This window comes from Pipistrellus kuhlii, unplaced genomic scaffold, assembly GCF_014108245.1.
Source record: "Pipistrellus kuhlii isolate mPipKuh1 unplaced genomic scaffold, mPipKuh1.p scaffold_m20_p_21, whole genome shotgun sequence".
Taxonomy (NCBI): Eukaryota; Metazoa; Chordata; class Mammalia; order Chiroptera; family Vespertilionidae; genus Pipistrellus; species Pipistrellus kuhlii.
Window position 1 is genome coordinate 15362827 of NW_023425520.1, and position 26597 is coordinate 15389423.

The 26597-nt window shown below is 56.1% G+C and overlaps 1 protein-coding gene across 1 annotated transcript; it reads right to left on the reverse strand.

Moving 5' to 3' along the window:
• Positions 1–442: 442 nt before the first annotated feature.
• On the reverse strand, positions 443–25865 carry ANXA5 (annexin A5). Its single transcript, XM_036450364.2, has 13 exons — positions 25719–25865; positions 25543–25599; positions 16986–17070; positions 15366–15460; positions 14051–14164; positions 11888–11978; positions 9310–9389; positions 8211–8267; positions 5616–5709; positions 4882–4977; positions 3403–3461; positions 3101–3223; positions 443–848 (listed from the first exon to the last, which is right to left on the reverse strand). The coding sequence occupies exons 2-13, from the start codon at positions 25549–25551 to the stop codon at positions 786–788; spliced, it is 966 nt and encodes a 321-aa protein (XP_036306257.1). The 5' UTR covers positions 25552–25599; positions 25719–25865; the 3' UTR covers positions 443–785.
• Positions 25866–26597: the final 732 nt, after the last annotated feature.

Genomic DNA, 26597 nt, shown 5'->3' on the forward strand with positions numbered 1-26597 from the left:
GTTGGAGGGACTGCCCTCAGTCAGACATTCCCCAAGGGCTCCCGACTGTGAGAGGGTGCAGGCCGGGCTGAGGGACAAAGGCCATGCACCACGCCTCAATGATAAAAGTCTAACCCCTGTGCTGGACTCCTGAAACTAATATACTATTGAATGCCAACTGGAATTGAAACTTTTTAAGTAAATAAACAGACTACAAAAAAAGAAAATAGGAACATGAGTTAACCATGAAGAAAACTTGCTCTGAATGTTTAGGTGACGTTTCAGCATTTCCACGAAGCAACATGAGCATTGGAAAAGGTGCCACGTGAACCCCCGTGGGCCGAGACTGGCCCTGTGCCCACGCCCGCTGTGGGGGATGGGCAGGCTGGGCGGCTGCGGGGGGGTCTCACCCCCCAGGCCCGCTGCACACCCGTCAGACCAGTTACATCCACACACACCGGCCGGGAAAGAAATGTTTATTCGATAACCCTTTGAGGGAACCACATGGCTTCCAGGGGTCACTGGGTGGCCCAGCGGCCGACGAGCCTCCCAGGTCGCCGCACCGTGAGTGCTGACACCCACAGCCGCCCGAGGGGCCGTCTGACCTCGTCCAGGGCACTCGGGAGGGAGGCAGCTTTGTCTGAGCGGGGAAGGGGCTTGAGGGCGAGTTAGGAGGACGGGAGAGCAGAATTCGTGCCTGCGTCTGCGCCACGTGGGGCATGGCCTCGGGCAGGGTAAGGCAGCGTGCGGCTCGGGCTGCGGAGGGAGCAGTGCTGAGGGGGGCGGGCGGGCGGGTCCTCCGGGCCTCAGTCGTCTTCGCCCCCACAGAGCAGCAGGAGGGCTTTCTTGTAGTCCCCGGACGTGTCGCCCTGAAACCCAGAGGGTCTGCGTGAGCGCCACCTTCAGGCAGCCGCAGGGACAGAGAACCAGCCGGGCGTGACCCCACACAGCCTGTCTAACTCCTGGCTCGGCCCGCCACAGCGTAGTTCTGTCGGAGAAGCTGGTCCCCTCGGAGCCCCACACCCATTCCCACCGCTGTCTGGACACACTCGAGCCCGTGTCAGATGCTGAGGGCGCCACGGACGCCTGGCTGCTGCGGCTCTGCCCCAGGACAGGCGGCCAGGCGGCCCCTCTGCCTGTCGGGCACAGAGTGTGCGACCGGTGCTTCAGGCTCTGAGAGCATGAGAGCAGGAGCAAAGGACTCAGGTGCCCTCACCGCCTCACCACACATAGGGAGCTGCTCCACGGAGCCGCGCCTTAACCCTAACCCTGACCTTAACCCTAACCTTAATCCTAACCCTGACCCTGACCCTAACCCTAACCTTAACCCTAACCCTGACCCTAACCCTAACCTTAACCTTAACCCTAACCCAGACCCTAACCATGACCCTAACCCTAACACTAACCTTAACCCTAACACTAACCCTAACCATAACCCTAACCCTAACCTTAACCCTAACCCTGACACTAACTTAAACCTTAACCCTGACCCTAACCCTAACCTTAACCCTAACCCTGACCCTAACTTAAACCTTAACAATGACCCTAACCCTAACCCTAACCCTGGCCCTGACCCTAACACTGGCCCTGACCCTAACCCTTACCCTGACCCTGATCTAAACCCTGACCCTAACCATGACCCTGACCCTATCCCTGACCCTAACCCTTTCCCTGACCCTAACACTGACCCCGACCCTAACCCTAACCCTTACCTTGACCCTGACCCTAACCCTGACCCTAACCATGACCCTGATCCTATCCCTGACCCTAACCCTAACCCTGGCCCTGACCCTAACCCTAATCCTAACCTTAACCATAACCCTAACCCTAACCCTAACCCTGACACTAACTTAAACCTTAACCCTAACCCTAACCCTAACCATAACCATAACCCTGGCCCTGACCCTAACCCTGGCCCTGACCCTAACCCTTACCCTGCCCCTGACCCTAACCCTGACCTAAACCCTAACCCTGACCCTAACCATGACCCTGACCCTATCCCTGACCCTAACCCTTTCCCTGACCCTAACACTGACCCCGACCCTGACCCTAACCCTTACCTTGACCCTGACCCTAACCCTGACCCTAACCATGACCCTGATCCTATCCCTGACCCTAACCCTAACCCTGGCCCTAACCCTGCCCCTGACCCTAAACTGGCTGGGAGGAAAGTGGGAGGGGGAGGGAGGAGGGAGGGGAAGAGAGGAGAGGAGAGTCAAAGGCCTTAAGCCACACTTGGGTAGCAGTGCCCTGACTTACTCCTGTGACCTAGTCAGTTCTTTCTTGAATTGTGAACCAGAGACACAGTGATGACAGACAGACTAGATGAGACAGGAGGAGCCATCAAGGCTACTGGAGCTGATCAGAGAGAGCAAACACGCTGTCACCCTGCCAAGGGGAGGGTCTGCCGAGGCATCTGTGGCCTCTGCCAGCCAAGGCTCATGCTCCTCAGGCCTCAGCCTGACCAGAGCCATCACGGCCTCCAGGGACAGCGTGCTAGCCTCCCTGCTCAGCCTCCCTTCGCCCCCCTACTCTTTCCCCCTACACCCAGCCTTCCCCACCCCCCCACTGCCTCCCCTACACCCAGCCTTCCCCACCCCCCCACTGCCTCCCCTACACCCAGCCTTCCCCACCCCCCCACTGCCTCCCCACACCCAGCCTCCTCCCTCCACACTGCCTCCCCCTTTCCCCACTGCCTCCCTCACACACTGCCTCTCTGCCCCTTTCCCCACTGCCTCCCACACACCCTGCCTCTCTGCGCCTCCCCCCACTGCTTCCTCAACACCCTGTCTCTCTGCGCCTCCCCTCACTGCTTCCTCAACACCCTGTCTCTCTGCGCCTCCCCTCAGCTTCCTCAACACCCTGCCTCCCAGCACAGCCTCCCTCTGCCCTCCCACTGCCTCCTCCACACCCAGCCTCCTCCCTCCACACTGCCTCCCCCACACCCAGCCTCCTCCCTCACAGCCTCCCCCCACACCCAGCCTCCCCTGCACTGCCTCCCCCCACTGCTGCCCCACACCTCATCCCCCTGCTGCCTGAATCTCAGCACAGAACCGCCCTCCCCGCTGCGCGTGCACGGGGCCTGCTGTGGGTTTCTGGTCGGAGCAGAGAAGGCCCTCACCTTGATCATGGAGTAGAGCGAGGTGGCGAAGTTCTTCCGGAACTCCTTCCTGATGTTGAACAGGTCGACCTCGCTCCGGGACACGATGACCCGGACGAGGGTGTGGTCGTCGGTGCCGGCGCCCTGCAGAGAGAGTGAGAGCGGATGGGGGCCTTTACAGACGCCGCCCCGGGCTGGGCGCTCGCAGAGAGCCTTTAGTGAAAGCAGTGACAGCGCTAAGGAGAGCCGTCCACGGCCGTCACCTAAGCCATTGCCCAGCACCACAGCCGGAGAGACAAGCGGAGGAGCGAGCGGGCACTTGCCTTCATCGCGTAGTAGAGGGTCTCGGCCAGGTAGGCAGGGATGCTCCGGATGCACTTCACTGGGAGGAGAGCAAGAACATGAGGTCAGGGGCTACTCCGACAGCAAGGGGCGAGGCAGCCCCGGCCAGTTTGGCTCAGTAGGTAGAGCACAGGCCTTCGACTGAAGGGTCCCGGGTTTAATCCTCAGTGTGGGCCGTGCAGGAGGCAGCCGATCAATGATTCTCTTTCATCCTTAATGTTTCTATCTCTCTCTCCCTCTCCCTTCCTCTCTGAGATCAACAAATATATATTTATTTTTTAAAAGGGACTAATTTGAAGTCCCAGGCACCCTCCCGCCCACAGCTGTTTTATTCCCGCAGACCCAGGGAACTGAGCTCCAAGTGTTTCCCCAGAGGAAGGGAGGGGGAGGAAGACTGCCTCAGGCCCCGCTCACCAGCAGGGGGCGCAGAGAGAGGGTCGGATCTGAGGCCACTGTTCCCAGCAACCTCTCTCCTGGCAGTTTTGGTAGCGTTGGTTGTTAAGACACAACCTTCATCGGCCTCGAGAAAGTCCACAAGCTTCCTGGAGGTCTCGTCCCAGTACATTCAAGCCAGTAACACGGACTACGCTTCTCCCTGGTCTTTGCAAACCCTTTCTGTGCCCGCTATCGTAACCGAGGTGTCTGTCTGCACGCTGAACACCACGGGGTCCACAGGAGGAACACCAGGTAAAAGGGGGCAGGAAGGACACCCTCCCTAGACGGGCACCGCCCTATCCATCCCCTGGGCAGCCGCTCGGCCCTCAGGCTGCTGAGCTGCAGAACGTTTAGATGAAAATCCCTTTTGATCCAAAAATAACCCCCCATGGGGACAGGGCAGACTTCTTCCCAACGCTTTGACAGAGCCCGCCCCCAGTGACTGCACGTCACAACGCCCATGTGCAGCGACGTGCCCCTCGAATCCACGGGGAAGCCGGGCCTGGGCCGCGCCTCCTGGGCCTGCCTGGATTTGGGAGCATGTGATGCTACAAGAACCTGCACCCACTCGGTTCCCCGTCTTCCAGATCACCCTGAGTGGGCAGCTGCCATGAAATTCCCCATCGTTTATCTGCAAACAACCACGGTCACAGCTCCCGGTTCATCCAAGACCCTTTTCTCCATCGGCCAAGTCTCAGCCGCCACGGGGGAGGACAGGGCTGGGAGCCACAGCGTCCGCAGCATCAGCGATAACGTGGCCCGGCCTCAGACGCCGCCCGCCCTCCAGCTCCTCAGGACGCAGTAAGACCGTAAGAGCAGCTTCGAGAGGATGCTCACATAGCTACTATGTATCCCCACAAGCGATAACCAGGCCATCTGTGTTCCCCCCCAAAGCAGACATCACACGGGAAGGCAGGCGTCTGTCACCCAGATCTCACACGCTCTTCTTTTCACCAGGAATCGGTGTCGATGCTCAGACAGACACGCTCTCAATGCCGCATCACCGACACCGTACGGTGACCTACCGACAGCCAGCAGCAGCTGCTCCAGGTTTCCAGAAGTCTCCCGATCAATGGTTTCCTCGATCTGGAATCCCGAGATGGTCATGTACTTGTCGAACACTGGAGAGCAGAAAGACGGTCTCAGGACACCAGGCCCCTCTGCCCACAGGGACAGGCACCCCTCTCACCGGCGCCGCCCTTCAGAACACAAAGCCCCTCTTCCTTCCTGACGGGGCCTCGTGTCCGAGCCGCAGAGGGCCCTGAACACCTGATGGGACTGTCCTGCTCACTGATATCCCAGCCCTGAGCCATGGGACCTACAGGGAAGTCCGGAACACTCCGAGACACCTTCCTCTCCTTATTAAAAGTCATAGAAGCACGTTTACCTCTTCCTCTCCTTAGCCCCGAGGACTATCCAATGTAACAAACTGTGGACAACTCACTAAAACCCAGAGGAGCCATCAAGCGCCAACGCACCCGGAGAACACAGGGGGGGAACACAGATGGCCTGGTTAGCGCCTGTGGGGATACATGCCTCTATGGGAGGGGTGCCCACAGCCTGGGTCTGTGATGAGAGGACAGCCCGAGCAGGCCGCTCCCGCCTGGAGCGAGAGGCGGACGGGGCCCTCCCTGTAAAAGCTACAGCAGTGAGGAGAATGCCGCGAGGCCCCAGGTCCCCCAGAAGGAAGCAGACGCGGGCCCGTCCATACCACAGAGCACCTGCCGGTAACGGGCACTCCCGTGTCTCCCGCACTCACCCCGCCGCAGGTGCGACACGCTCCGCGTCCCGAAGATGGTGATGAACTTCTCCTCGTCCGTGCCCCACTTCAGCTCTCCCGCCTGGAACAGTGTCTGGAAGAGTCCGCTCCGTCAGACCCGGCTCCTTCACCGCTGCGTCACACCCAGGTTCCTCCCCCCAGAGTGTTAACCTGCCCGGCGCCTCATCTGGCACTTTTCCATCTAACGTTTCTGTTCTGAGCCCACGGCCCGAGTCTGGAGCTACTTGGGACCCTGAGGACGAACGGCCACAATCGCCCTGGATGCCCAACCTCCTGTGTCCCTCCCCGGCCCCAATCCTGCACGGGCAGGGTCTCTGGGCCTGGCTTGTGTCTTCTCGCAACCTGGGACCCCTCGGGGGGTGTCGGAGAGCCAGTTTCAGCCCAGTCCCTGCAGGCCAGACCAAGAGACCCCACCAGTGCACAAATCTGTGCACCGACCTCTAGTATTTTTTTAAAACAACAACAGGGAAGACCCCCGGTGGTCAGCCCTGAGCTCCAGCGTAGAACTCAGTGTTCAGACCCCTCAAAGCAGCCTGCACACCTCCTCACAGAAACAGAATGTGTTCCTTGAAGAGTGTTGTAAACACAGGACAACATGCATGAAATGAAATTACCATAGTACCACCTACTGCGTTTCCCACAGAGACACGCACACACTCTACAGGCGGGGCCTGCACCCGGGCGGGGCCTGCACCTCCAGGGCGGCTCCCCTGCAGGCGGGAGCGGTGACCCCTGCAGCCGGGAATCATGGGAAACGGCTATTTTAACTACAGGCTCCTGATTTTTGTGAAAGAGCTGTCTGGATCAGTATCTGTTCTACAGCTACTCGCAGGAAATCCCGCAATGAGATGAGGGCGCTTCACAGAGGCAGATGCTGAGAAACCTCGCCGTGTCCTGCTCTGATGGGCAAGTCCGCCCCCCTCCCGCGCGGCCCCCCCCACTCCCTCCACCCCCCAACACCGCTGCATCCACACACACGGCTGCTGATGAGGGGCCTCCCGCCTCCCTCCCCAACACCCTCCCTGCATCCGCCCAAGCACAGCTGGGGAACCCCGGGCTCAGTGCCCAGTACGAGGCTCCAGAGTCAGAAGGCCTCCCCATCCCTCTCCCCCTCCCCCTCCCCCTGATCCTCTGTGGTTCCTAGGCGAGGCCCTGGTGTCTTCAGGAGCCTCAAGGCCCACCTTTGGAGCAGGATGTTTCCACAGGCTCAGCCACCCGCTCGCTCAGTGAGCACAGCGCCCTGCTCCCCTCCCACCCGGGCCACCGCCCTGAGCGTGCAGGGACAGGGAGGAGGCGGGCTCGGCTCCACTGCACGCAGGCCAGGCCAGGGCCACCCAGCACGCTCAGGCCCGCCAGACGCACCACTCCCACGTCCTGAGACAGTGGAGGCTCGGGCCAGGGACCAGGAGAGAACACGTCACAGGTCTGAAGGGCCCAAAGGTCCCTTCTCCCCAGCTGGCAGGACCGTCTCCAACAGGCTGACCCTGACCTAGTAACTCGCCCAGAGCCGACCCGAAGAGCGGGGTCGCCATCGTGCTGCCCGTCCCTGTGCAGGCGGGAGGCCGGGCTCCCTTGGGGGACCCTCCCTGGGGGACACTCCCTCGGAGGACCCTCCCTGGGGGACAGTCCCTGGGAGACACACCCTGGGGGGACCCTCCCTCAGGGGACCCTCCCTGGGGGACACTCCCTCGGGGGACACTCCCTTGAAGGACACTCCCTGGGGGACACTCCCTGGGGGACACTCCCTGGGGGACACTCCCTCGGGGGACACTCCCTTGAAGGACACTCCCTGGGGGACACTCCCTCGGGGGACACTCCCTTGAAGGACACTCCCTGGGGGACACTCCCTCGGGGGACACTCCCTAAGCACTTTCGATGTAGCGCCCCTTCGGGCTCTGGGGGGGGGGGGCACCCCTGCAGGCAGGTAGGTGACACCGAACAGCCTCATGGGCACCGCCAAGCCTGTGAGAAATGCCGGTGCCCAGCCCCGGGCCCTGAGGGGAGCCTGTCGGGGGTCGGGGGGGGGTGTGTCCCCGGGCGATGAGTCTGAGACACACTGACAGGGAGCACTCTGCGGAGTCTGAGACACACTGACAGGGAGCACTCTGCGGAGCGATGGCACTGAAACCGGTGACAATGGCATCCGCTCGGCAGAATTCCGTCAAGAGAGGAGGCAACCTCCAAATCCTACAATGAGTTGTCACCTACTATATACTAAACACCATGCAGCACTAGAGCCTACCCTTCTTATCCCTCTGCCCTGACCTGCCGCCTCCTCGGCAGTGGGATCAGTAACACCTGGGTTGTTCTTTGTCAAATTCTCCATTTTGTGGGTGCTCCGGGATCCCAGGAAAACTGACCTCGGTGCGCCTCACACTTTATATGTATTTATTCACTGCACTTCGGCTTTGGGATAAAAGACTTTGTGGGCCACGTCGAAGTAAAAGAAACGTACACGGGCCTTGTGCTTTGAGAGACCAGACAGAGGCCATGGCGACACAACACGAAGAATGTCATGAGCACGGGCCTCATCACTCCGCTGTCACCTGCAGCCTCACACACGGTGCCACTCACCTGCGCATCCAGTTCAACCTGCGCCTCGTTGATCCCGCCGTCAGGGTCTCGGTTAGCCTGCGAGAGAGGACACACGTCCCTGAGTTTCCCCAGCTTTTCCAAGAAAAGGAAATGACTCCCCCTGCTAGCCCCGGTCAAACCCAACCTGATCTTCTCGGTTTCACATTCTATGAGTGAAAGATGGTGTGACACCCAGAAAACTTCCAGTTAGCTACTGGGAGTTCCGGTCAGGCCTGAGGCAAACAGACAATACACAGACACAGACACCACACAGACACACAGACACAGACACAGACACACAGACACAGACACACAGACACAGACACACAGACACAGACACAGACATACAGACACAGACACACAGACACATACAGACACAGACAGAGACACACAGACAGAGACACACAGACACAGACACAGACACACAGAAACAGACACACAGACACAGACATACAGACACAGACATACAGACACAGATACAGACACACACAGACACACAGACACAGACACACAGACACACAGACACAGACATACAGACACAGACAGACACACAGACACAGACACACAGACACAGACATACAGACACAGACACACAGACACATACAGACACATACAGACACAGACAGAGACACACAGACAGAGACACACAGACACAGACACACAGAAACAGACACACAGACACAGACATACAGACACAGACATACAGATACAGACACACACAGACACACAGACACAGACACACAAACACACAGACACAGACACACAGACACACAGACACAGACATACAGACACAGACAGACACACAGACACAGACACACAGACACAGACATACAGACACAGACACAGACACACACAGACACACAGACACACAGACATACAGACACAGACACACAGACACACACATACAGACACAGAAAGACACAGACACAGATACCACACAGACACGGACACACAGACACACAGACACAAAACAGACACAGACACACAGACACAGACACCGCCCCAAGCAAGCACCAGAAATGACTGACAGTGGCCTCATTTAACGGACCAGACCAGGCTGGCATCAGATTGACTACCGCACTGTAGGTCCCCCAGATACCTGGAGGAGAACCACCAGCATCCTCTGGTAGAACCCCGAAGTGTCCCCCACCACGTCGTCTTCCAGGCTCGAGCCGTATTCTGCAATAGAACAACGTCAGGGTTACTGACAGCTCCGTCAGCCAGGAGGGAGATCCCGCCCCTTCGCCCAGGAGGACACAGAGGAAGCGGAGCCCAATCAGCCCAGCAGGCGGGACCCATGAACCAGGAGGTCATGGTTCGATTCCTGGTCGGGGCACACGCCCGAGTTATACGCTCCATCCAGGACCACGGGAGCCCGCAGCCCTTGTGACTAAAATGCAGCCACCACTAAAGAAAGGAGGCTCCTCCACAGCACTTAAATATTTCATCGTATCTGAAAGCAGGCAGTACTAAAAGCCTGGAACGTCGATTGGGATGGGCGTGCAGGAGGCAGCCAGTCAACGATTCCCTCTCAGCACTGGTGTTTCTACCTCTTTCCCTTCCCCTTCCTCTCTCTGAAATCAATAAATTTTTAAAATTGATCTTGACTTTAAAAAAGAAGTATCTGATTAGCATAAATGTTCTCTACTCTGTTCTGAGTGCCCTCGGCTGTGACAGCCAAGGCTCTGAGTGAGTGCTGGGTGGAGAGGTTTCCCAGAAGCCCTCGGTCCACGCCTGGACCATGACTCAGCGCTTACAAGTGCTCCAGGCACTGTCGCTGTGAGCTGGCGGACACCCCACGGACACCCCGCAGACACCCGGTGGACAGGCAGCACCGAGAGCCTCCATTGCAAGCGACCCCGTGCCAACTGCCTCCTTCCTGCTGGACGGTGTACCGGACGGTCCCAAAGGTCTCCGCTCTCCAGACCAGCGATTTCCAACCTCTCCCACCGCACGGCATAACCGAATCATGCCAGCAGATGTGACACTTCCTGCCAGTCTGGCACACAAAAGAGGCATGGTTCTGATTCGTTCACACCGGATGGCTACGGCTGTGTTGGCTGCTGTCATGTGCTCGTTTGACAATCTGAGGGGAGAGGTCGTGTCCTGGCTTGGCAGTCAGGATGGCACGTCTTGGATACCCATGTGGCACACCAGAGGAACACTGCTGGTCTGGTCCTGTTTTCTCTCTTGGGGAAAGGCATCCTGCCACTAACAGGGTGTCTTTCCTCGGCAGCAAGTAAAGTTCACCCTGAGGGAGAGCAGTGACCGCTCAACCGAGGCCGCTGCCCGCCACACATTTCGGCTCCTCCCCCTGGCCGAGGGCAGAGAATGGACCCAGAAGCCTGCAGTTAAATACTCCAAGGCATTTAAATACTTTGTCGTTATCTGAAAGCAGCCAACACTCAACAGCCTGGAACTTCTATTTGAAAAAGTCCAAGAGCATTGCCTGTTTATTTCAATCCGTGACCCAAACACAAAACCCACAGGGCTCTTCCTCGCTCCCTCTACCATCTACCCCACGCCTTTCGCATGTGTCTCCCTAGGCGTCATCCCCCCACCTGCACCCACCTGGACGAGTGGGACCTGCCCAGCTTACCTCCCGCCCACACCCGGCCACCTGACGCAGACCCTTCCTCCCGGTCCTTCAACAGCCCTCGCCCACGCGGGAGCGCTGTGCCTCTGAACCAACGCAAGCCTGTGGACCCGCCAGGCGAATCCCCCTCCAACAGCATAACCTCAGCCGCTCAGGTTCTCCCCGCAGACACACGCATATCCGCCCCACGCTGGGTTCTATCCCCTCCACACACTTCCCACAGCCCTGTCTCCACGGCACTGCAAGCCAGGGGCAGGCAAAACTGCCTTCCTCCTCCCCCTACTTCATCCCCATCCCCATCCCCACCCGTCTCCAAACCCTGCTCAGCGCCTGACTACACCATGAACACCCTCCCAACACCCAAAGCCTCTCCTCTGAGTGAATTCTTGCATTCAAGGCTGTTGGTATTTGGCTTCAGTTTGAAGTTGACTGTCCTGTAATTACTGCCCCCAGTAGGCAGCAGCTGCCCTGAGGGTGAACTAGGCCAGAGACACCTTCCCATCATTCCCCACTGCCCACACTGCTGCCAGCTGCTGCTGCCAGCTCAAGTCCCTGCAGACACTGTGCCCTCGAGGCGCCCGGAGGCCATGGCCGCACACAGGCTCACCCTTCCATGTCAGAAAGATTCCTGACTGTGCCATGGAGTATGGCTCTCAGGCGACCACGGCCCCTTTCTTTTACCAGAATTCAGAAGCACCTGCAGCTCCCTCTGGCCCAGCCTGACAATGCTGGCTTCCCTGCTCAGGAGTCAAACTGCCCTTTTTCCCTTTTCCGGCCCCCTCCCTCTCTGCATCCTCTCCTTAGGGAGGTTTTTAACCATTTGCTATCTTAGGCGACCCACAGGTTGAGAATCGCTGCTATAGAGCCTAAGACCATCGGAAAACACAGGTATTTACATCACGATTCATAACAGTAGCAAAATTACAGTTGTGAAGTAGCAACGAAAATAATTTTATGGTTGGGAGTCACCGCAACATGAGGAGCTGTATTAAAGGGTGGAGGCATCAGGAAGGTTGAGAACCTCTGCTAGAGAAATGAAGGAGGGACAGTGGGGACAAGAAAGGCAGGTTGAAGCCTATACCTTCTTCGTAGGTGTTCTTTATGGCTGTGAGCTCCTCGGGGGTCCGGGAAGCAATGATTTCCGTCAGGACTTTCTCATCCGTCCCCGCTCCCTGTGTGGAGATTGATTTTTAATGAGAAGAACGTGTCCACAGACTAAAGAGAAAGTGATATTCCTACAATAGACGTTACCCAAACTGCAGAATTATATAGGCAGGGGTCCTCAAACTTTTTAAAGTGGGGGTCAGATCACGGTCCCTCAGAGAGCTGGAGGGCCGGACTATATGAACTACTAATTCCTACTGTAACACCTCGGCTGCACTCACTGCCCAAAAAACCTGGCGGGCCGGATCAGACTCCTCTGCGGGCCGCATGTGGCCCTCGGGCTGTAGTTTGAAGACGCCTGAATAGAGTATCCAATGTAACATTCACTACTTTGCATGAGTTCCATTAGTTACAGAAATAAGAAATTTCAAGTTAATTTTCTTTCCTAAGACAATGTTGTCCCTTCTTGTCTAATGAAAAACAACCTTCATTGAATGTAAGTGCATATAGAGATAGCAGGTTACACAACCCTGTAATTTTATCTGTTTCATTCTTAATAATTTAGAAGTAAAACATTTTAATGAAACGTGGAAAAATAAAAAAGGCTGAAACAGTGCAAATGTAACTCAGAGCAGCACTGATACGTAAACAATCTATCTCAAAACATCAGCCCCGCTCTCACTCAGTGCTCTGGGCACACGGGACGTCTGAGCAGCGTGGCTCAGTGAGCAGGGACTGAACCAGTGAAAGGACTGGGACTTGCTTTCTAGAGTTTTGAAAAACAATTGTCACCCGCTTTCCTTTTTCTGATTATAAAAGCCGTCACGACACTGATAAATTAGCAATGATATAACCTGACTCAACTTTAGAAGGAAGTACGTGCTGAAACCGGTTTGGCTCAGTGGTAGAGCATCGGTCTGCGGACTGAAGGGTCCCAGGTTCGATTCCGGTCAAGGGCATGTACATTGGTTGCGGGCACATCCCCAGTAGAGGGTGTGCAAGAGGCAGCTGGTCGATGTTTGTCTCTCATCGACGTTTCTAGCTCTCTATCTCTCTCCCTTCCTCTCTGTAAAAAATAAATAAAATATAAATTAAAAAAAAGGGAGGTACGTGTAAGCATCAGTCTCTTCCTATCTCTGTTTCTTTATCAAAAACCAAGCCCTTGGAAGACCTGGATTTCACTCGGGCAGAACCTTGGTTGCTGCTACCACTGCAGAGCTGGCCACAGACACCTGCCCCAGGGCCGCGGACAGTGTTTATCCCAAAGAGCCGGCAGGGAAATGCAGGGCGAATGCCCAGGAAGGCCCTGACCTGGTCCCCTTCTCCCCTCCACTCCCACGGAGAATCCCTGGCCACATGACCTCTTTGTTATCCAATCTGCTTCCTTTTCCTCCCAACTCAAAGCTGCCAATGAATGACATTTCCAGTGCCACCGGTCCAAACCACAAACCACGGTTTCCGTGTGGCCAGAATGACCATATTCCAGCACCGGCAAGGACACGTGCGGTGAGCTACCTGCTACAGTGTCACCCGGTCCTCCCAGGAAGGGGTGTAACAACACTTTCTGACCTGAAAATTCCCGAAGCTTCACTGTTTAACCTCTAATGATCAACAATACTGTTTCCCCACCCCGCCAACTTCCTATTCTATAAGACAGGATGCCTAACCTGACCATTTTTAAGAAACATCTCAAAATTAGAAATAGGCTTAAAAGATCTAAAAGGCTGTAAAAAATGTTAAAAATTTAAATAGCACCCAGCTGGCAAGGCTCAGTAGTTGAACATAGACCTATGAACCAGGAGGTTGTGGTTTGATTTCCGGTGGTTCGATTCCCGGTCAGGGCACATGCCTGGGTAGCTGGCTCAATCCCAGTGTGGGGCATGCAGGAGGCAGCCGGTCCATGATTCTCTCTCATTATTGTTGTTTCTCTCCCTCTCCCTTGCTCTCTGAAATCAATAACAATATACATACATATACTAATGTAAATAGCTATAGCGTTGAGTAAACTACACAAGGACAGAGTGACACACTTGTAATGTTCTCCTCCCACCGCTCTGCTCTCCAGGAACCCTCGCAGGGATAACTGGACAGTTTTACTAAGAAGAAGGCGGTCACCATGGGGAGGCCGTGGGGCCTGTACCTTGAGGGCGTGCTTCAGCTCGTAGGCGTCGTACAGCCTCGAGGGCTTCATCAGCGCCACAATCAGCTTCTCGAACTTCCCCGTCAGCTCCGACTTCAGGTCGTCCAGGAGGTCCTGCTCGGAGAACACAGACGTTACCGGGCACACGCTGCGGCTCTTCGCCGTGAATGACAGCGGCGCTCTGAGGGCTCCCCATTGGGAGGCAGCAGGATGGGGCTCTCAGTGCTGCCCTGCCCGCCTGGGCTTGAGGGAGAGCAAGGTCACGCCCTCCGTGTCAAGGTCGCTGTTCTCAACAGATGTTTCTCTTCCTTCAGGAATTAAAGAAGTGAAAACTTTAAAAGGACACAAAAATTCTGTTTTATTATACTGTTCTGAGAAACACATGTAGCTTTAAAAAGAACTTCTTCCAAAATATCGTAAATGTATTTTGACAAAAGGTAAGATCTGTCCTTCACAAGCATCTGTCTTTTCTCTCAGTGTCGGGAGGACGCACAGTGCCGGGCGGGGCCTGCACCGGATGGGAAACTCGCTCAGGGTGAGGAGAGGATTCCCACCCCCTCCCGGGCCTCCTGGCAGCTGGAGACTGGGTTCAAAGTACCTGCTTCTCCTTCTTATTTTTTTATTTTTTATTTTTTGCTTTGCATTTGTTTCTAAATGAAAGGCCGAGTGAAAATTTGCAGAATAAGATGACATCTAAGTTGATTTCTTAACAAATTTAACTTCCATTTGAATCATCAAAATACCACTCCCCGTCGAGAATGTGCCTATGTCCTGACCACACCCATCGTGGTCCAGGCCGGCAGCTGGAAAAAGAGGGACCCCATGAGACCCTGGGGCGGCCGGGACCCCTTGGGACACCTGAGGGAGGCCGGGACCCCTTGGGACACCTGGGGGAGGCCGGGACCCTGTGGGATGCCCGGGGGAGGCCGGGACCCCATGGACCCTGGGGAGGGCCAGGACCCCGTGGGACACCTGGGGGAGGCTGGGACCCATGGGAAGCCTGGGGGGAGACCGGGACCCCGTGGGACACCCTGGGGGAGGCCGGGACCCCGAGGGACACCCTGGGAGGCCGGGACCCTGTGGGACCTTGGGGAGGCCAGGACCCTGTGGGACACCCGGGGACGGCACAGGAGGACAGGGCGATGTGTGGGGACAGGCCGGTGAGCATGTTCACCAACAGCTGCTCATTAAGCAGATGGGGACGGGGAGGAGGAGAGCTAGAATTGTTAAACACATGATTTCTGCCAAAGAGCACAGCAGGTTTCACACTCATCTTAACACTCGCAGCTGCCAGGGTGGAGGGAGGCAGTCTTACCCGGCCGTACAGTGTCTTGAAGGCGGACACGATCTCCTGGCGCTGTGCATTGCTGCGGGCGGTCAGCAGGGTCAGGATGGTCTCCTCATCGGTGCCTGTGGGTGGCACTCAGTCAGGCCTGGCTGCACACCCTGGGGCCTCACCTCATACAACATGTCATGTTACACAAAACATTAGACTAGAGCACTGAGGCCGGCCAGCCAGCATGGCTCAGTGGATAGAGCGTCAGCTTGCAGACTGAAGGGTCCCAGGATCGATTCTGATCCAGTGCATGTACTCAGGTTGCAGGCTTGATTCCCAGTAGGGGGACGTGCAGGAGGCAGCTGATCAAAGGTAATCTCTCATCATTGATGTATCTCTCTCCCCCTCTCCCTTCTTCTATGAAATAAAATAAAATAACTAGAGCATCGACCACATAGCCGCTGTTACACTGCCAGCACATTCGACCCTGTCGCTGCTGCTCCGTGAAGCGGCGGGAAACAACCCTGACTTTCACACACTCAGCAAACAGTGCTATTCCCACGCACAAAACCGTGGGCCCTCCAAGGACTGGGGGAGGCAAAGATGAACACCTGTTTCAAGTGACTGTTCAGGGGGGAAATACAGACACACAACCGTGAGCTACAGAGACTGTGGCAGGGCCCAGGGGAGGCCCCGGCACTAAGTGGGGTCCCAAGGAGGTTCTCCGAGGACAGGAGGTGGGCGGGGAAAAGGTGCAGCCATCGGTCTGAAGGATGGAAGGCCAGGGCTTTGTTGGGAGGAGAGGAAAGGGCAGGAGGGACAGCAGGTGCAGTGTGGCTCAGATACCAGGGGAGGAGTCAGACAGGCGGGCTGGGGTACCACAGAGGCCTGGCCAGGCCAGAGCCCCCCACCACCCCTTTTCCACAGGAACCCTCCCGAGGGCAGCCACATGTGAGAATGGTGGGTCCTAACCCGGGGCCTGGGGACGGGGAGCACCTGGTGCAGGGCCTGGAGACGAGGAGCACCTGGTGCAGGGCCTGGGGATGGGGAGCACCTGGTGCAGGGCCTGGGGACGGGGAGCACCTGGTGCAGGGCCTGGGGACAGGAGCCTGAGGACAAGACACACCTGGGGATGGGGAGCACCTGGTGCAGGGCCTGGGGATGGGGAGCACTTGGTGCAGGGCCTGGGGATGGGGAGCACCTGGGGATGGGGAGCACCTGGTGCAGGGCCTGGGGACAGGGGCCTGAGGACATGACACACCTGGGCAGGGGGCTGGGGGCAGGGAGCAGTGTATGTGGAAATCCTTGAGGACAGAGGCTACTAAGCAGCTGGAAAGGAAGCTGGGACAGAGGAGCCAGGCGTGAAGGGGGGGCATGAAGAAGCGGGTGGTGCTGGGTAAGGACAGTGAAGACGGCAGAGGGTGAGCCTGGGGCAGGTCTGCTCCTCGGGCCGTCACCCTCCACAGGAAGAGCTGGCTGGTGCTGCAGATGGAGGCGCTCAGTGCAGATACTGAACCGGGAGCGGGGGCACATGATTCCCCTATCTCAGTGCACCTCTCTCCAGATCAAAACATTCCAAAGTCAATCCTCCTGGGAATCACGACGCTTTGTTTGGAAAAACAACGTCCCGTTTCTTTAGAACAAAAGGAAGGGCCTTACCCAGGCCCTTCATAGCATTCCGGAGGGCTTCCGCATCCGCCCGCTCGTCAAAGCCGGGGAAGTCTGTCACGGTGCCTCTGAGAGCCTGAAGTGGGAACGGAGTAATTCACAGTGAGTAACTGGTACACAAAGCAAGCACAGGGACAGTTCCCGTGTGTCATCTATTGAAAATGGGAGGATCAGGAGGACAATTCAGGGTCTGCGCCCAGGCCAGCTCTGGAGGCCTCTTCCCTGGGGTGTGGTTCGGGAGGACCCCCCCCACTCCCACCTCCTGACTCGCCTCCTCCCAGGCCCCCTTGGCAGGAAGCCTCTGGCCCCTGATCCAGGAGCCCACGGAGCCCGCATCCTAGCTGGAAGCCCTAACCCAGGAGCTCATGCTCTCACTACAGGGCTTTGCATCCAGCCCTATTTCTTATTAGTAACTTTCAGGAACCTGGCATCGCCTGGAAGTTACGGGAAATGTGTGCGCCAGAAGAAGGCAATCTTTGAAAGACAAAGGTGCATTGTGGGAGATTCTCTCCATCGGTTTCCTGCTACCACCCTTTGATCATACACACAGCACTTAAAACATCGACACACTACCGAAACCGGTTTGGCTCAGTAGCTAGAGCATCGGCCTGTGAACTGAAGGGTCCCAGGTTCGATTTCGGTCAAGGGCATGTACCTTGGTTGCGGGCACATCCCCAATGGGGAGTGTGCAGGAGGCAGCTGATGGATGTTTCTCTCTCATCAATATTTTTAATTCTTTCTCCCTTCCTCTCTGTAAAAAATCAATAAAATATATATATTTTTAAAAAGCATTGACACATTTCATGCCTGTACATCCGTCGATCTTTAGCGGAAGAAGGCTACAAACACTGAGCCAAATGTTTATCTTACGACAAAGGGAGGCTGCAGCATTTCCTTCACCCACAAATGTCTTCAAGGTCCCTCCAAACTCCCCTCAGGTTCCATCTGAAAACGAGGGGCCCTAGGGGGAGGGGAGGACCCGTCGGGTTTGCAATCACACGTGTTGGATCATGGACACAGACACACCCGGTCACCTGCTCCCCACCCCAGCCTGCTGCACTGAGCCAACAACAGCCCACACCAGCCAAACAGAACAGACGCCGAGAGAGAGCCACAGGACTCAGTGTCTGTGGCCGCTCCTCCGGCCCTGAGCCACGCCTCCTGAGAGAGCCCCTCAGGCGAGGCCTGGTCCTCCCAGGGCAGCAGGGACCTGCTGAGTCAGCTTAGGGGGAGCCCCGCCCTCCACATCTGTCCAGTCCTCACGCCCCTCTTTGAGGAGTAGGTCCTGGGCTGTCTCCAGCAAGAGCCCTCCTGGGCCAGGTTAGCAAGACCCCCTGCCCTGGGTGCTCAGTAATCTACCTTCTGATTCCCTTCCCCTACTGCATCCCCAGTGTCTGCTGTATTCAGACTGGAACCCACTCTCTCCCCCACTGCAACCATCTTCAATAAAGCCTCCCTCACCACCGTAACAGGGTCAGGATGATCCTCTCTCCTGTCCCTCCTCTCATTCAAGGGAAGAAGAAAGGTTCCTCACCCTTCCTCTCAACAGGAGTCACCCCGAGACTCTTCAGGGGACCTCAGGGCTGTGTCCAGGAGGAAGGGCTGTTTGCCGCCGCGTGACTGCCAGGCCGGCCTGCAGGCTGGCAGCAGCTCCTTCCTCGTCCTGGAGCTAAAGAAAGGGTGTGGCAGCTAGGGAAGGGGAGGGGCAGCCCATCCCTCGTCCCATTCGGAGGCCAGGAAGCTAAGTCAAAGATCTCCACTCCCCCGGCCTCCCCAGGAAACGTGCCCCCGCCAGGCTGTCTCCACCGCCCACCTCTAACACAGCAGATGCTCGAAGAGCCACAGGTCCCCTCCCCTGGTTCCATGGCTTGAGCCATGAGAAACCGGGCGGCTGATATGGGCAACATCATGTGGCCCTACATGGTCACAGGGGGCACCGCTCAGGAGATAAGCGGGGAAGGCTGGGAAGATGGCCCTTCCAGACTGGGAGGCAAAGTGCTGCTCTGGGGCCAAGTGCAGCCACTTAGTGGGGCTGCTCTGGGGCCACGTGCAATCACTTAATGGGGCTGCTTCAAACCCTCTGCTGGCACCACCAGCATCGCCATAACAATGAGGAACCACAATGGATGTAGTTTGCCAGTCTGTTTATTCATTCACTCAACAACCATTTTCTTTTCCATATTGCTAGAGGCCCGGTGCATGAAATTTGTGCGCTCAGGGGCGGGGAGGGGGGCTCCCTCAGACCAGTTTTTGCCCTCTTGCAGTCCAGAACCCCTCGGGGGATGTCCACCTGCTGGCCTAGGCCCGGTCCTTCCAGGGATGGAGCCTAAGCCGGAAGTCAGACATCCTTCTCATAGTCTAGGGCTCTCACAGTCTGGGACCCCTCCCTCCTTACCACCACCTGCAGCGGAGGCAGGAGAGGCTCCAGCCACTGCACTTGCCAGCTGTGAGCCCGGCTTCTGGCTGAGCAGTGCTCCCCTGTGGAACACACTGACCACTGGGGGGCAGCTCCTGTGTTGAGCGTCTGACTCCAGGTTGTCAGTGTGCATCATAGCGACCGGTTGATTTGCATATTAGGCTTTTATTATATAGGATATATTTTATACCAGAAAAGAAGGGAGAGGGAGAGATAGAAACATCAACAATGAGAGAGAATCACTAATCAGCTGCCTCCTGCTTGCCCACACTGGGGGCCGAGCCACAGCCAAGGCATGTGCCTTGACTGGGAATCAAACTGACATCCTGGTTCATAGGTCGATGCTCAACCCCTGAGCCACACTGGCTGAGCAACAACCATTTCTGAATGCCCCCACATGCCGGGCACTGTACACTCACTAGGAAAACACCGGGACTCTACAGCCAAGAGGGTATGATGCCGTGTAAGTGGAGCTGGGAGTGTGTAGGCACACACAGAGGGTTCTCCGAGGCGACATGAGCACTTGGGGAGGGACTGAGAGGGAGGATCAGGAAGAAACGGGAAAAACTTCCCCAAAATGTCCTGAAAGTGGCCTGTGAGTCGCCAGGCAGGTTCCGGAAAGTGGAGGAGTGCAGGGAGGGGCTTCAGAAGCATAAAACCGGGAGGAATGCGGCTCTGGTGAAGGGTGAGTGTTTCAACAGCCAGGGGAGGGGTAAGTGTTTCAACAGCCAGGGGAGGTCCTGTGAGGGCTCTGGAACTTCAGCTCAGGAATTCTGTCTTCCTCTGTGCTCCAGGCCAGCCCTCAGGGACTCGGGAGGCACAGCCACTCAGCACCCAGTTACCAGGGCAGCAGGGGAGACGACAAAATGGACCCTGCAAACCTGGGAAGACTGTGCAGAGCTACCAGCACGAGAAGGTGGACGACTCCGGGCAGGAGCCACTGAGGCGGAAAGGAATAGACAGACAGGGTCAGGCTGGACAGACGGGGTCAGGGCTGGAAGGATGGGGTCAGGCCCAGAAAGAGGGGATCAGGCCCGGAAAGAGGGTATCAGGCCCGACAGACGGGGTCAGGGCCAGACAGACAGGGTGTCGGCCGGACAGACGGTGTCAGGAGCAGACAGAGGGGGTCAGGGCCAGCAGATGGGATCAGGGCTGGACAGACAGAGTTAGGGCCGGCAGAAGGAAGCACGAGGCCAGCTCCTTGTTGGCAGGGGAGTGGGCGGCTGCTTTCCTTCCCCCACAGCAGGCCTGTGAGTGACAGGTGGGAACTGGAGCTGGGAGGAGGCGGTCACCAAGGGCAGAAACAGGAGAAGGGGGAACGGAAACCAGAGGAGAGGGGACGTCCCCTGCCCTGGGAAGGCCGCCAGCACCTGCATGGCTCACCAGGGCCCTGGCATGAAGGCCAGAGGGAAACGTGTTCCAGGAGGGGAGGCGGCAGGCGTGTCCAAACCAGAGGAAGAGAAGGACGGGGCTGGGGAGCAGGGCCTGGGTTGGGGGCCTGGGTCTGGGCAGCGGGAACAATAGGCTGGAGACATGGAGCAGTGAAGGGAGGGGAGGGGCCATCTCTGGGAGCCCCCATCTTACAAACAGAGGTTTATTAAAGCATGCTTGTAAGAACATAAGGACAGACTCGGCCCTGGCCGGGTAGCTCAGCTGGCTGGAGCGTCGACCTGAGAAGTCAAAGTGGCAGGTTAGATCCCCAGTCAGGGAGCATTCAAGAAGCAACCAATGAAGGCATCAGTAAGTGGAACAGGTCTCTCTCTCTCCCTCCCTCTCATCAACAAATAAGTAAAACATTAAAAACACTTTTCCTCATCTACAGGCTAGGGAGGAGTTACAAACAGCCGTTAACACAGGGGTGAGGTGAACGACAGAGGAGACAGCAGAGATTTGCCCAAAAAGAAGAGATCTTTTTTTGACCCTGAGATGAAGGACACTGGGCGAAAGCTGGAAGAGAAGTGTCCTCAGAACCTCAGCCACTGCCTCTAGCTAGAGAGCTTTCTAGAAATTGGGAAATACTCTCTACATTCTATACGGCCAGGGTCACCGAACACGCTAGCAAAGCCCTTGTAGGGATCAGATGTGAGTCACAGACATGAGTCAGAGGCCACAGCCCTCGTGTGGACATCCTGCCCCCACCCGCCCCGCCCACGGAGCGAATGTGGGCTGTGGGCTGAGCTGGGCAGGGTGCCTTCCCGTGACTCAGACAAGGCTTCCCTCCATCCTGTGCGCTCCCTCGCCCGGCACACAATGGGCCTTGCCCGGAAGATCTCAATGCACCAGGTGCTGTCCCTCAGCCATGCTGTCCTCCTCTACCTCGTCCCCTGCCACCATGCCTTACACACGTTCTCCGACAATATCTGGCCAAACCTATAATTCACTGTAAATGCTCACCTTCAAAATTACCCACTCCTCCAGCTCTATCATTTTGTTGGCTTTTTTGGAAAGTTCTTTGCCTTCAAAGACCAGGCACGCCAAAATAAAATGGGTAAAATCAGACCAAAGAACAAGGGAAGGGTTGCTCTTCTCTGCAGAGAATTTAAAGACACAGAAAGGCTGGGTCCAAAAACCACATCCAAGTAAAGCCAAAGAAAGGTCTCAGGAGTCCTAATTTATCTTTTAATCAACTGCTCTGTCTGTGAAGTTTTAGAATAGTAATCAGGTTATATGAGTGGAATTTACTTGAGGAATGGACCTATGATGTAAAAATGTTGTGACATTTCTACCACATTAAACTTCTAAGTCGCTAAGAGAAGTCGTCACTGACGGCCACCTCTAACTTGCTAACTTGCCAACTCACCCGCCACTGGGCAGGCCTCCCGGGCAGGCGCTGCCAGGAGGGCGTGAAGGGCCCACTGCCAGGGAACTCAGGGACTGGCGACGCAGCCAAGCCCTTTTGGATCCAGCTCTTCCAAAGGATCCAAAACAAAGACAAGAGTCAAAGGAACGGGGACCTGAGTGAGACTAGCTGGAAGCAGCACAGGCCAGGAGTATCGGATAACCCTGACCCGAGACCAGAGGGGAAATCCTTGGCCACCGAAGGATCGGACTGCAGGTGCAGGGCCTGGAAAGTGCAACAGATGGAGCATCGCCTCTGGACAGAGCCTCGTCGCAGCTTCCCCCCTCAAACTGCCCCTGCCCCCGTGCCAGCCCTTAGTAAATCACCACAGCTCAGGGAATGCAACCCAACCTTCACCTCAGAGGTAACTCCTCTGACATTCATTATGTTTCTAGTGAAAAATTAAGGAGCCCGATTTTGTCGTGATGACATCCCTACTGTCCTTGAACATGTTCACTCTATAAACAACCTTATAAATTTCCGAGACCGGTTTGGATCAATGGATAGAGCGTCGGCTTGGGGACTGAAGGGTCCCGGGTTCGATTCCAGTCAAGGGCAGGTACCTTGGTTGCGGGATAGCCCCAGTAGGGGGTGTGCAAGAGGCAGCTGATAGATGACTCTCTCTCATCTATGTTTCTAGCTCTCTCTCTCCCTTCCTCTCTGTACAAAATCAATAAAATATATTTAAAAAAATAAAATAAAATAAAAAAATAAAAAATAAATGAAACTGAGCTCAGACTGCCCCAGTATAATATTTTAAAGTTCTATCACCTAAAAGAAAATTAAAGATAAAAGCCTTAAATTGAATGAAAATGTGTTCAATAGATCATTCACCTATGAAATACAGCCAAATCTTGATTTTTTTTTTTCTCCCAAACCAAGAGTAGGAATGTATTTAAAGTACCTTGGACTATCTGTGGGGCAAGTTGGCTCTCGCTGACTAGTAAGATGGAAAACCCATGGGAGCCAGGGGGGAGGCTCCAGTGTTAAGTAGGAATATAAGACACTGGTGCGGAAGATGGTTCATAAACATGAAGAACTGCCGCTATGCGTGTCAGAGTGCCTGAGCCTCAACCTATGAACCAGGAAGTCACGGTTCAATTCCCGGTCAGGGCACATGGCCTGTTGCGGGCTCAATCCCTAGTGTGGGGTGTGGTACGGGAAGCAGTCAACTGATCGATCGATGATTCTTTCTCACCATTGATGTTTCTATCTCTCTCTCTCTCTCTCTCCCCCTTCCTCTCTGAATCAATTTTTTTAAAACTGATTTTTTAAAATATATTTTTATTGATTTCAGAGAGGAAGGGAGAGGGAGAGATAGAAACATCAATGATGAAAGAGAATCATTGATTGGCTGCCTCCTGCACACTCACCATTGGGGATTGAGCCCTCAACCTGGGCATATGCCCTGATCTGGAATCGAATCAGTGACCTCTTGGTTCCTGGGTCAACACTCAACCGCTGAGCTACACTAGGCTGTGCAAGAGACACTGATTTTTAATACGTTTTAAATTGCTAAAATGTGCACCTGGGAGAGAATAGGGCATCTAATCGCATGAGTCTACTGCAGGTGGCCAGAGTGAGGTCTCTGGTCCCCACACCCACAGGTCAGCACCAGGAATCACCGCGAACCACCACACTGAACCTGAGGCCAGAGGACATCAATTCCAAAATGCAAGTACAGACAACCAAAGTCCATCGCAATATTAAATATTTTATCAAAATGTTTTGGTTGAATGGCCCCCAAGGATAACTAATGACAAAGTCAGTGCGAATTTGACACTGTATCTTTAATAGCTGTAACTTTTATGATAACTAAAAAATGTGGCTTTGATTGGAAACGGGCCTGGTGTTATGTTGGCATAGAAATCACATACATCATCTTAAAATACAAATCAGCTTTCTCCCATGTTCTGCCCAGACACTAGTTCCATTCTTTGGAGGTATTAATGTCCGCACCGGAATAATGTGCTCACTGATGCTCTCTGGGGTCAAGTGTCTACATAATTAAGAGGCATTGATTGAAAAACTTCAAACATCGCTGGGAAAACATACAAGAAAGATTCAAGAAACAGCCAATGAGCAAGGATAAAGAGGATTATTCTTTGAAACTTGCTCACTCATCATTTATATCACCACACCAGCATATCAAGATAGGACAAATTATTCTCAGGAAAGTTAATTCCACATAAAAGTATCCTTTCCATGAGGAAGAACCTAAACCAAAGTTTCCACTTGAGGTAACGTGAAGAATAGGTTTATTGTAAGATTTCTTATGTGCAAAAGAGGAAGAATGGAGTACTGTATGAATTGAATAGTTGCCAACCCATCTTAATCCTCCCATTTTCTATTGGAAAGGGCTAGGAAACCTTACTCCATTTTGTTAAGTTAATCTGATTTAAAAAAAAAAAAAAAAAAAGGAAAAAGAAAAAAAAGAAATCTCAGTGAGAAAGGGCAGTGTTTGAGTAGTGAAAACTCTTGTTTTAAAAAATGACCTGGACTCTGACAAGCCCTTTGGAAGGATAAGGTCTGGAAAAGGAGTTTTGGGTGGAGCTGCGAGGCAGCGATGTTTCATTCAGAGAAGAAGGCGCAACATGATCCATGTTAAAGACTTTCCTCCCTGCATTTCTGATTAATGTCAAGCAGACAACGAAAGCCGATATTAGGTCATCCAGATCTGAAACAGATTCAAGCGAAAGTCAACTCAGAACTCGTTCCGCGAGTTCATCACTTAGGCGGCTTTTCTGTTTCATGTTTTGCATGAAAAAAATAAATCAGTGCCTGCGACGAACAGTTCCTTTAGTAAAGCTGGGTTGAGCAACTGGGAAGAGCCGGGCAGGCTCAGCAGGGAGAGCCGACGCCCATCCCCGGCATTGAAATGCAGGAAACTTGGCGGAAAAAAAACGAAGGAAGCCAGAAAAAGAAAAAAAAAATGCGTTCCCCTCACATGACCGCGCTGGACTGTCCCCTCTGGCTCTAATTTTAGCGGCTCTTCGGGTTGTGGGGAGGCCCCTTCTCCACGCCCACTCGCGGCAAGGCGGAGGCCAAGCCCGGCCACGTCACCGGGCCGCGCCCGCGGGGCTGGGCAGGTCCGGGGCCCGGGAGGGACCCCGAGGACCCGCGGGGCTGGGCAGGTCCGGGGCCCGGGAGGGACTCCGAGGACCGGCAGGGTCCCGGGGCCGGGTAGGTTCCCCGGGGCAGAGTCTCCTAAACTTTCTGGCTCTCAGACACCCCAGAGCCCCGGGCGCCCTGACCGGGACGCTGACCGGGGCGCTCGCTGCGCGGGGCCTTACCTGCGCCATGGCGACCGCTCGGGTCCGGAGCAGAGACGAAGACGAAGGGTCGTGGGCCTGCAAGACAGGGCAGCGCTGGTTCCCGGGCAGACCGCCTCCCGCCGGGGGTCCCCTCCGCCCGGCGTCGTGCCCCGCTCCCCCGCGGAGGCCCCTGCCCGGGCCGGACGCGCACTCACGGAAGAGGAACCGGAGCCTCCGGAGAGCGGAGAGCGGGCGGCGGCGCGGCGTCAGGGATGCCAGCGGGGCTCGGACCGCTGCTCAGCTCCAGGCAACGGAAACGTCCGGCGCCCCGCCCCGCCGGTCCCGCCTCCGGCCCCGCCGCCCCGCCCTCGGCCCCCGGCTCCCCCCTCCCCCCCCCCCCCCCCTTCCCCCGGCCCCGGCCCCGGCCCCGGCCCCGGCCTCGGCCCCGTGCGCCTGCGTGGGCGCCGGGCCGCGGGTGGGGCGGCTGCGGCTGGGCGGGGGGACCCGGTGGGCGCCGCTCCCGAGGGCGGGGCGCTGTCCGGACCCCGGGCCCCGGGCCCCGCGCCCCGGAAGCGGGGCCCCCGCGGCGCAGTGACTTTGCGGGACAGCCTGTCCGGGCGCCAAAGACGGCTGTGACCTTGGAAGAGAAGCGTGAGGCTGGAGGGCCGTTCCCAGTTGTGTTTAAGTTACGCGTCTTTTTCTTTTTCTCTTTAAGAGCCAGTCCCTCTCTTAGAGGTGGAGCCTCCGTGTCTTAGGAGGGAAATTTCACAACCTCTGCGGGGCCGGCTTCCTTCTCAGAAGCAGCCGAAACCCAGTGTTCCTTAAACTTGATGGATGTCCCGGGGAATCCATGCCACGTGAGCACAGAGAGAGACCGGGTGTCCTAGGAGGCCCGGTGGACTGGGAACTGGAGAGGCTGGAGGCTCAGGGTGTGGCCGGGGCAGGAGAGAAGCTGCGCCGCGCCCCCTCCCCACCCCTCCACCCCCCACCAGAGGCGCTGAGACATGGCCACGCCTGCGGGTCCCAGACCAGAACTTGCGGGCGGTGGGCGGTGGGGGGCGGGGGGGGGGATACGGAAGGGGTGTGTCATCTGG

Coding starts and splice junctions, on each gene's coding strand:
- ANXA5 (XM_036450364.2), bottom strand. Junction 9,390..11,887: donor AAAGAACACCTACGAAGAAG/GTATAGGCTTCA, acceptor GTTCTATTGCAG/AATACGGCTCGAGCCTGGAA. Junction 3,224..3,402: donor CCCTCTACTACGCGATGAAG/GCAAGTGCCCGC, acceptor CTCTCTCTGCAG/GGCGCCGGCACCGACGACCA.